This window comes from Brienomyrus brachyistius, chromosome 16 (assembly GCF_023856365.1).
Source record: "Brienomyrus brachyistius isolate T26 chromosome 16, BBRACH_0.4, whole genome shotgun sequence".
In the NCBI taxonomy this organism is placed as follows: Eukaryota; Metazoa; Chordata; class Actinopteri; order Osteoglossiformes; family Mormyridae; genus Brienomyrus; species Brienomyrus brachyistius.
The window spans coordinates 19,377,379-19,388,683 of NC_064548.1; the positions used below are offsets into that span (position 1 = coordinate 19,377,379).

At 41.3% G+C, this 11,305-nt stretch overlaps 1 protein-coding gene across 1 annotated transcript; it reads right to left on the minus strand.

Moving 5' to 3' along the window:
* Nucleotides 1-632: 632 nt before the first annotated feature.
* dis3 (DIS3 exosome endoribonuclease and 3'-5' exoribonuclease) lies at nt 633-9,447 on the minus strand. The gene is made up of 21 exons (XM_048979193.1): nt 8,924-9,447; nt 8,644-8,801; nt 8,064-8,257; nt 7,885-7,958; nt 7,628-7,795; nt 6,997-7,155; nt 6,618-6,731; nt 6,345-6,482; nt 6,110-6,256; nt 5,623-5,739; nt 5,436-5,537; nt 5,214-5,278; nt 5,049-5,133; nt 4,848-4,975; nt 4,547-4,633; nt 4,254-4,410; nt 3,712-3,926; nt 2,224-2,392; nt 1,645-1,803; nt 1,327-1,449; nt 633-1,164 (listed from the first exon to the last, which is right to left on the minus strand). The coding sequence occupies exons 1-21, from the start codon at nt 9,140-9,142 to the stop codon at nt 1,096-1,098; spliced, it is 2,847 nt and encodes a 948-aa protein (XP_048835150.1). The 5' UTR covers nt 9,143-9,447; the 3' UTR covers nt 633-1,095.
* Nucleotides 9,448-11,305: the final 1,858 nt, after the last annotated feature.

Below are 11,305 nucleotides of genomic sequence, written 5' to 3' on the forward strand. Positions count from 1 at the left end.
GCTTTTCATTTTAAGCATCAATTTAAATCACAGAATATCACAGTATACCAGGTGTCACATTGGTTTGCAGTATCACTCAGGTAAAACATCACTGGAATGGATTCCATTCAGATTTGTTATCTACAATGTTATAATTAACACCAAGAAACCTCCAATAAAGTTAAAACCATTCTGCGTACCAACAATGACCCAGATTGGCTGGTTGTTCGTTTCAGCTCATATAACAGTGTTTTCATGTTTGTTTTTTACATTCCTTCCCCCTATATTAAAGCAATATCAGAAAATTATTATAAAAGACTACAGTTAATTTTCTAATATATCACTGAATATTAATAATACTAAAATCTTTACCAACCAGCAATATTTAACCTGAAATCTGAGACGGTGTCATGGTGATGATAGCAATGCATTCTTCGCCAAGCAGTATGAAAAAAAAAATCTTATATTCCTCGAACTGATACGTAGTATATATGCTCGTCATGTGATTCAAGTGATGGGAAACAGCAGCATCTAGTGGGCAGATGTGTGAAATATCTAACAGTACAGGAGCACAACAGTACTGTGAAATATTAGCATTGATATTAGCAGTCCGAGTTAAATTTCCCTTCAACAGTAATGGAAAATTCAGAAAATTCATTTTTAAAAAAATCCTTTAGTAAAGCAAGATTTATTAGTCAGATAATGTGTAACACAGAATTGCTGTGAAGCTTTGATAAACCGGGAAGTTGAAATGGAAAAAAAAGATAAGGAATTTCTACAGTAAGTACAAAATTCTAAAATCTTGTCAAAAATATAAATTATAAAATAGATCACCATCAGGGGGAAAAAAGTTCATAATATCCTTAAAATGCACTGGCAAAGGGATTTAATTTAACATTTATTTCAAAGTCTTAACCAGGTGTTTCCAGGCTCGAGACTTAAATTACTTGTACTTTCCAAACTTGCTTTTCTAAGGATCTGGCAAGGAGTCCCAGAAAAAATATATCATGCTTAAAATGTACCAATGTGGGTTAAATGTTTTATAAAAAACTGAGAATTAAGTATGACAGGAAGGTGAGTAAATACACCAAGAGCGGATGTAACGGAGCCCTGATCTCAGTGCTCAAGCCTGGCTTTCTTCGTCTGAGGCTCCATCTCAGGGGGATCAACACTGACTCCTGGAATCTAGAAAAGGACAAGTTCAAAAAAATAAATAAATAAGCTTGTTTTGACATTTGTACTCACTGTAGCACACACATTAACAGATGTGCATAATCAGAAGAGACCATTGTGTGATACACACATACGGACCACAAAAAGGTATTTACAGTTTTAAGGAAAACTCACCACTGGCTCTATGATGGACATTCTTATTTTCTGGTGTTGAATGTTTGACGAATCTAAACTCAGGGTTACTTTCACTCTGTCAAACAAGTGAAATGTGTGGTTCTGTACGGTCAGCGTGGGCCCCTGGAAAACATGGTTAGTTACTGCCACACGCGGTAGAAAGACCAACAAGAGGTTACGCAGAATAACGACATGAGGACAATACCTGGAGCTCCCATGCATGTACATGTGGGTTAAGGTAAACATGAAGCGCTTACAAAGCTGAATATATTACCACAGCAGCAAAAGGAGACGGCCAACAAAAATCACAACAGCTACCTCTTCGTTAAAAGTCAGAGGGGGCGTGATCCTGTCTTTGCTCTCGAAGAAGACTGTACCCTCCAACCCAAGCTTTGGGATGAGGACAATGATGGCATTCTTCCTTACAAAGAGGATGAAACCCTCTTCGTTCAGAACACCCCGGCTCTTGAAAAACAGCTGAAATGACAATTATAAAAAGGCAACTCAGATACTAACACCAATGTCTGTCTGAATGCTGACAGGGGTCAAAAGACAGAACAACAGTGAGAGTCAGTTCAGCTCACCAAGCATTATATGCTTAAGGCTACGTACATGGAGAAAATACAAATGTGAGCAGCACTCCCCAAAGGAAGCCTCATCCATAGGTACAATACAGACCTGAATTTCCAATGACTGGTTTTCAGTATAACTTGCAGTAACGCATCATTTAGCCACAAAGGCTGAAATTAGACTTGAAGTCTTTGGTGCAGTGAAATTCACTTTGTGCTGGAATTCTATTTACTAATGTCAGAACTTATTTGCTCTTGGTCTCTCTTGATTATGTCTTAAACTAGCAGCTTAAAGTAACCCAAAAGGGAGCCTCGTCTACAGGTTTACCTGAGTGTGGAGTGCGACAGAGGCCCGCTGGGCATACTGAGCCATCTTATGCCTGTAGTTCAGGTTGTTGCAGAGAGCCGACCGCTTATGTTTGTCCAGCAGGTCCGGGTCGGTGCAGTCCGCTCCAATGGCCACCGCCAACAGCCGGTGTACTATAATGTCAGCATATCTGCAAAATAAACAGAAACAAGGGCTGATTTGTACTTCTGTATTGTATAGCTGTGGACCTTACGCCGTAGCCTATGCTGCAGCCTCAGAGCCTTAGAGAAAATTCCTAACTACACCACAAGAACTGAGAACTTGGTCTGCGTGGTACCATTAATTTTTTAAAGGGAGCAAAGAAAGCGTACATCCCAGGTGTGCTTATACTGCTGATTGAAACTAAAGCATTATTTATATCGATCATTACATAACCCACCCTATGCATCGTCTACAAAACATTCAAGGTGACGGCGCCTATTTCACTGACCTCTTAAGTTCATTCGTACTTTACAAGACTTAAAAAAAAAAAAGTGTGAAGTAGCATAGACACTAACTTCAGAAGGGAAAACACACATAAAGTGACTGCAGCAGCTTAACAATCCTCCGGATGTGTCTACGGGAAGTTTGGAGCAGCACAAATCTCTTTCTTTTTTTCCTATTTCAATAGCATGATTAAACAATTGAATGTATCGCAGGGTGGCAAGACAATAAATGCGACATCCAAAACTACGCATCGCCTAGTTTTTTCGCGGTGTAGCTGCTGAGTGACAGACACACCAGCGCACGGAGTATAAACGCTCATAACGGTGTAGGCCGCCTGCGCAGGCCGCAGCGGTGTAGGCTCGACGCAGAGGTATAAATTAGCATTAACGCAGCAGTTTATTTTAATGTAAAAGTCCAACCTGGGCACAACCGAACACAGTATAAAAAAACCAAACAATTCATGAAACATTCAGGCTTCAGTAACATGATAGACATTCAAGGGGTCACATGGTATGAACATGTGGATTCCAAAAAGCTTTTTTTTTCCATGATAATTGGTTTAATGTAACTGCTACTTAAGACAAGTAGGAGTACATTCACACTTAAACTCGTGCCAACTGTATATATTCTTTTTTCTTCCTGCTGATAAATTAACCATGGAGTGTCATTTCCTTCTCATTTCACAAAGAAATACAGCTATATTTGCAGCATCTGCAATAATTTTTAAACGATTTGCTGTGTAAAACAAAATATTAGTCAGTCCTCACAAAACAACACTGACATTACATTAATGAATAACGTGATTTAAGTTATCAAAGTGCAATAAACAGGTAAGTTGGAACAATTAGAAATAACCTGAGCTGGAACAATATTAAGATTATTTTGACATCCATTTCATTTCACTCAGTGAACCTTTCAGTCCACCTGTGTTAAGCTACTATAGTACTGGCTGAGAATGAGTGGCCCTACAAGATAAGGGACACTTGCATAAGTGAGAGGAGAGAGAGAGAGCAGGCCACTGACCTCCTGATGGGCGAGGTGAAGTGGGTGTAGATGGGCGATGCCAGACCATAATGGTGGAAGTCGCTGTCCATTCCGGAGCAGAAGTAGACAGCCTGCATCATGCAGCGAGTGGCCAGGATACGCAGCAGAGTGTTGAAGTACGGGAAGTCCTCAATCTGAGCCCTGTCCAGCGAGTCAGCCAGGGTCTTAGCGGAGTCTGTCTGGATCACAACGTCCTGCACAAACACGGCAGCACCAAGATACATTTCGAGTTCATCCTACACAACACACTTTAATTCAAAGCAACATACAACTGAGGGAGGGGAGTCAGACAATCCGTTTGGCAACCGGAGGTTAAACCTGATATCGCTCAAGGGCCCAGCGATGGCATCACACCGCTGATCCTGGGATTTCAGCTATCCACCTTCCAATCACAGGCACAGCACCCCAACCTACTGTGCCTCAGTATGCAAGCCTCACCAATCTATCATTTTGTTTTGACACACAATCTGATCTGACTGCTAAGGAATTTCAGAGACCGCACAGCTTGGGAGAGGTCATACTCTTGACTTGGCAGCCTTGTTCAAGATGTCATAGTTGGACAGCGGTGGAGCTGGATGTTTCCTGAGCAGAGCACACTCAGAAAACTCATCGTAGATCTTCTGCGCTACCGATATGTTGGCCAGCAACATGAACTCTTCAACCATGGAGTTGGTATCCCTACGAACAAAACAGAAATCTTCCTTACTTTGAAAATGTGAAATAAACAAAGGGATACCAATGGCTATAAAGTACTAAGTACTCCATAGCTTCTTTAAGCAGAATAATATCCATCCATCCAATAGGAAAAGCTCACTTGAGTTCTTTGGTTTGGAGATCTACTGGGTCATGGGTCTCACTGTCCATGTGGAAGCGAACTTCAGGAGAAGACAGGGTCAGTGCACTGAAATTCAGTACAGCTCAGCATTACGATCAATGTGTGCCACACAATTACAATGAATGTAGAACCATATTATACAGATTATTCTTTAGCCAGAACTCATTTGAGCACAGTCATGTGGACAAATCATGAACATTCTCCAAAGTTCACTGAAACATTCTGACATTGTAAGTTGTTACAATGTAGAGTGGGCCAGTTAAAGAACATCATCACATACCCCTTTTCAATTCTCTTCTTTTTAAGCATCTTTGCTAGCCTGTTTAGCCCCCGCAGGCTCTTGGTGATGTCATCATTCATGCTGGAATCGTCTATCCTCATCTGTGCCTCGGCGTATGTGAGCGAGGCCTAGAGCAAAGACAGCATCGTCACCGTTCCATTCCCACTCTCAGAATAAGGAGGGAAGACTGCAGCCGCATACCTTGGAGTTTATTACGCTTTTTGTGAATCGCGTGTGGAGAACTTCAGCGTCCTGGTTCAGTTCCCATATGCAGGAAAACGCCAGTCTGTGGAACGAACCAGAGAGAGAGTCCAAACCAACACATTACAGTGCAGCTTTCAGTAAGAGTGTAAAGCAAGCCCTCACCTGTCCACGCTGCAACGCAGAGAGCACAGATTGGAACTCAGCAATTCCGGCACCATATCGATTCTCTGTGAAATAAGACCACGAATTAAGAAATAATTTGAATAAATTATACTTAAGTCCACCAGAGATTATTTATCATGGCCCGAGGAGCCACGAACAAGCCAAAATCACTGAAACACGAGTTTCCATGAAGGTCCGACTGAACACAGGATGTGGTCCCACCTTTTCACAGAGATACACTGTCGTGCCCCTACTAGCTGCCTCCTGGTCCAGTGCAGTCCCAGGCCTGATGAAATGGCTGACATCGGCTATATGGACACCAATCTGGAACATGCAGACACCCCATGGTGATATATCATTAATCAATCTTCAGTGCATGACACCCCCCCCAACCTCAACAACAACACACCTCCAGATTCCCATTCTCCAGCTCTCGACAGTGAAGGGCGTCGTCAATGTCCGTACATCCGGGAGGGTCCACACTGCACACACACAACTTCCTCAGGTCAACGCGATGTTTCATGTCCTGGAGGGAAACAAATAGTGAATAAATGTGTAACAGAAGAGAAAGCAAGAACTATATTGAACTCCGTAGGCAAACTGTAATTCCCACATACTCCATATGGCTCCCTGACACACACATCTATAAAGGTGAAAGCCATTGAATTTAAGGTCCTTGCCAAGAGCCTAACAGTGTTATTAATACCTTAGGAGCTGTGGGATTCAAACCGGCAGCCTTCTGGACACAGGCAGGTTGCAAACCCACACACCACCCGTATGACTAATACATTAGTTAGATGAACCATTCGGTAGATTTCAGGGGCTTAACTTTCAATGCTCAGTATTACTCAGAACGTCTCACTGCCTGCTGTGTACAAATGAATGGGTCTTATTACCTCTTCTGTGATGGCCCAAGGCATTTTGGGAAGGAAGCTGAGAACAAGCTGAGAGAAAGCCAGGTGAGGAACGTCATGCTCCAGCAGCAGCACCTCCGTCTCCGTCTCCTTATCCCCGGCGTTACCCAACGCCTTCACGAAGTGACCCTGAATCAACCAACAGAACCTCTCACCTCAGCCCTGGTACTTCATCCTTTGGTAGCTATTACCGGCAGATGAGAGGCGTCACTCTTACGTTGGGGTATCTAGAATGCTTGGGCCAGCCATCAATGGCCACCATGATCCTCTGACCCGCCAAGGTCGCGGCCTGCCGGGTTTCTATTCTGATCCTGGGAATACGACGGTCAGCCGGTGTGAATAAATGTCTTGTTGCCTGTAAAGACATAAATTAATACGGCATATAAATACATGCAAATATAAACACGCACAGCAGGGAGTCCGAACAGCAGCAAATCACTGATTTTAAATTTTCAGCAATAACTTAAGTATTACTACATTTCTGCATCACCTCTTTGATTTGGGACTGAGAAAGCATCCCACAGAAAGGTCTCCAGTTTCGTTTAATAATGCCCACCACCTTTCCGGAAGGTTTCGACTCGGTGCTGCTGGCAGAGCCCTTCAGCTGAGAAGGAAACATTACAGCAGGATTTAAACATACAAGACTAAAGATATACAATCAAATCAGTCAGAACGACACCAACACCAGTGATACACCTCAAGCAACTTCAACCACGAAGCAAATTCAGCGTAAATTAGCTGCAAACAGGTCCAACAATCATTCAGGCAGTGGATAATATTCGATTTCGGCTGGTCATTTTAGAGTGTAAAGGACATTCCTGTCTCCAGCACACCACCGTGTTCTAACACCCAGGCAGATGGCTTCTCACCACATTCTCCTCTTCCACGTTCTCAGAGTCAGCCTTGGGGCCCTCGTCCAGGAGAACCAAGGAGGAGGGGGAAGCCCAGGCATCCCGCGGCAGCAGCTCCACGGCCACCACATCCTGGTGAACGGCCCGGTTCAAATTCTGCAGGCCTTGGATCAGAACCTGAGGCGGGTTCCAGAGGAAAGTAGAGGAGCAACTGGAGGTTAATGATCTTCAGTCAATAAATTGATGGCCCCTGTCCAAGTGGACCCTACAGAACAAGCCAACATGCTGAATTCCATGTAGGACCACCCGAGTTAACTGTCTTCCAGTACAAACTGAAAAGCCATTTACCAATACCAGTTGATGAGAATGCATCATGCAGCACGTTGCTCATACAAACACCGTAGCAACATATCCACAGATAGCGGCTGGACAGTCATGTGTGTATCACTGATTGTATGAGACACAAGTAATACATAAGGGGTAATAAACAGTATATGACTGCAGTTTTTACTTTGGTTGAAGACAGGTGCTGCCTTCTTGATTTCTGAAGAGATTCCAACTTCAGGGAGCGTCACAGTTGAAATTTACGACTTGCAACTTGAAACTTCCGACTTTCCAGAACTAACCAATAGATCTCAAAAAAACTTGCCTCCGTGCTATCCTCTCCGTCGCCTTGTATGAAGACAGTGGCCTCAAGGTAATTATCCCTGCTAGCGCGGAATGTCCCTTGGAGGAGATTCCCACTCTTGATCCCGGCCTGGATGCGGGAGAGGGGAAGATGCTCCGGGAAGAGAACTTTACTGGTTGTGATTTCATTCTGCGGAAAAGTAAAAGCATTCAGATCCGTGAGCGCGAGACTTACTACTATCAGAAGGCGAGCAACACACTGATAGCCTGGATACATACGTTGTCATCTGAACTTAAAGCAAGTCGGTCCACCAGCTCAGGATTAGCAATCAAACTCTTTATATACTCTTCACCTGTAGTCATTAAAAGCAAATAAAACAGTTTTTTTAAGGATGAACTAGCAGAGAAAACCAAAGATACCAGCAATATGTTGCGGGATGATTGTAGGCATGCCTTACATTTATATGCACTCAGACCACACTCCTCCGCTTTCTGCTTGTTCGCTTTGTCATTCGTAAGTAAAATTATCCTCAGGTCCTGAGCATCTGGGGCCTTTTTCAAGTGTCCACTGTACCACTGCGCTGCAGTGCGGATCGCTCTGTCATTTCTGTCATTTGCGCTCTCTCCCTGCTCTCGCTCGATGAACGTTTCCCTGTAAACAAATTATTGTAGGCATGTGAGAATATACATATAAAAATATATCAGAATATATCAGAATATATCAGCTTAGTGTAATACAACTGCCATACAGAAAAGGGAAATAGAAAACATTGGCTGAACTGGATCATAAGAAGGACATGTCCAAGCAGTCATCATTTTGCATTAGTACTAGACAGAATTAAAAATTAAACTAGGAATACTCTGACAATGAATTAAAAAAGACACATCTGCGGAAATCAGCATGTTACTGTTCACAGAAGTGGTTTTCATTCATCTATAAAACACAATAATATTAGGCTAATGTGTTAGCTACTGTGTAAAAAACGAACATTACTAATGTCCGGTAATGGCTGAAAAAGACACAAGTGGTACAAATACCTGTGATGTTCATTAGTGAAAGTGTAGAAATGTTTTGTTGCATTATGGATGACGTCTTTGATTCTTTTGTAGACTGGGGCACTTCTATGTCTGATCTCTTGCAGAACTGTTTGCAGAATTATCACGTTCTTGATCAAAGGATCTTCCAGAATATCAATCTAAAGTAAACAGCGGAAACTTAAAATCAATTCACGTACTGAGATGGCAGAGCTATAATCATTTTAATCTGAAAAATTAATCAAACACAAACCGAAACACGCACGAACGAAGATTGCAATACCTGATGTAATACAACGTTTGTATCTGGAATTATGTAGTGAGGGGACGAACACAAGTCGCTTTCGATGTATGCTTCTTTCTGCAGCACAGTTGAATCATGTTTGCATTCAACACAAAATTCACTTCCACACCAAATGTCATCTCTTAGATAATGCTCACGGACTATCTTCATAATCCCACCGGAACGGGTTTTTTTCACAAATGTTTTTGACTTAAGCATTCTGCAGCTTACTAATTTCCCCTGTTTTTAAGATAATACATAAGTTTTCTTGCCCAGTACATACACAGCAACAAGCACTCGTGAATTAAGAAACCCACGTGTAGGCTGCTGTCCAAAATATGTTCTTTCCGGTGTTTTAGTACGCGGCAGTCTATTGCATATATTATAAAGGACGCTACCCGTACTATAAATGTTTTAGTAGAATGCTGTGATATAATTTTATTAGCAAATATATAATTTGTATTTCTATTCTTAATAGACTAGCCTTTATGTGTCTACAATGCCTTTGTATCGTTCACTCTTTTAAGTTCAGTCGGCCAACATTAAGTAGAAAGACAAAAAAACTACGTTCAGTAAGTGTAGCGCCTCTAGTGATTAGACTGAATCATCACACATAGTAGCGGTAGGTCTCTGCTTTGAGGTTGCGCGTTCACTTATCGGCCTTCTGTGTTTCTACTTTTTCGTGGTTCCAAATAAAATTTTATGTGTTCTTACATTCATATATTATGTATTGGAAACAGACTGGTCATATGTATATATGTTGAATATGTAATATCCCCTCCAATGAAAACAAAATGCCTGACTTATAGAGAGAAAGCCGCCAATAATCTTACCTAAATCTTAAATAATGAGGAAGAATGAAATATGGAAAGATCGAGCGCTCTTCTGAAATTCTATTTTTTTCTTGTAATGAACATGATATGAATTCTACAGAATTCTTCTATGTAAGTTATCGATTAGTTTATTCCACATTTAATTTTAAATAACATCAAATAGCAACGTCACCATCACCCTATATTTGGTAAGTAATACGGGCGATCCATAATAAGGAAAATACACAGTTTACTCCTAATTTATAATTTATACAGCAACCATGTGCTTTTCACCCCCCATTTCTCCAGTCACCCTATATACTATTCACACCACTTGATTCTTATGCCGGTCATGCTTAAATGATGTTTAAAGTTATATAAAGTATAATTCCTTTAACAGAGTTATTTTTTTTTCAGTTTTTCTACGAACATTGGCACTCAAAGGGAGACAGTCAAGTGCAATGCTCAGACTGTGTCAGGTAATGATTTGAGCAGAAATAATTAGAATTAATAGGAAGTAATTTCAAGTTTCAAGATTACTTTTTAACTATGTACTAGTTAAAAGGGAGGTGTGTAGCTCAGCGAGCTGTGCCTGTGATCAGGAGGTTGCTGATTCAAGCGTTAGCAGAATAATCACGTCTCAGTCGGGCTCCTGAGGGAGGTCCTTAACCCCCAGCTCCAGGGGGGCTGGGCGAAAAGAGAACGAACCTCACGTCACTGTTCTGTTATAATGAATCAGCTCCTTCAGCTGTGTTTTTTTTTATCACAAATATTGATTTTCTTAATATTTGATAAATTTTATTTAATGCTTTTATTAAATATAATTAGTAAAAGTCCTTGTCCTGTAGTCGAAATACTTATTTGTTATTGATTATAACCATAAGCCTTGCTGCCAGTGAATTTTACTCTGTACAGTTCAGTGAGAAATCGATTGAACTAGTGGAAATACTGCACTGTACAGTACATATTTACAAACTATATATTTTAAAGTGGTTTAAAGAGTGTTTATGTTTCCCAAGGATTTGTGTCATTGTGATATAATCGCTCTGTTTCATCATCATCTTCGTCATCATTATTATTATTTTTATTACTAAAATTATTAGGTGTGGTCAAGATGAAGCTGACTCTTGCTTACAGTACAGACAGCATTCCACCAGAATGTCCTGTCTCCAGTTCCTCATACAGAATAATTTCAATTCCTACAGGTTCCTTTAAGTCTGAGATCTTCCAGTGCCTTTAAAAATGGGGGGGGGGGGGAGTCAATTCTCACTCATACTTTATGATTGCAACACCAGATTGGATCTGAAAACAGAACGTTAAAGCCAAGGCAATGCAACTCACGGGCTGGAAAACATTTCAGCTGACTTTCTACACATTTTATCATTATTCGCAAACACAGAGTGTGGGATTCTAGAATTCTGTGAAGTGGTTATTAGGAATGTGACAGCACACTATTAAACCGTCTTCTCTGGGGCAATGAAAGCAGATGAAGTAGAAGATCTGGCTGAATCCTTCTCAGAATCCATGCGATTTGTCAGAAAGGATGAAAGCCAGTTCACAAAGCTTGCAG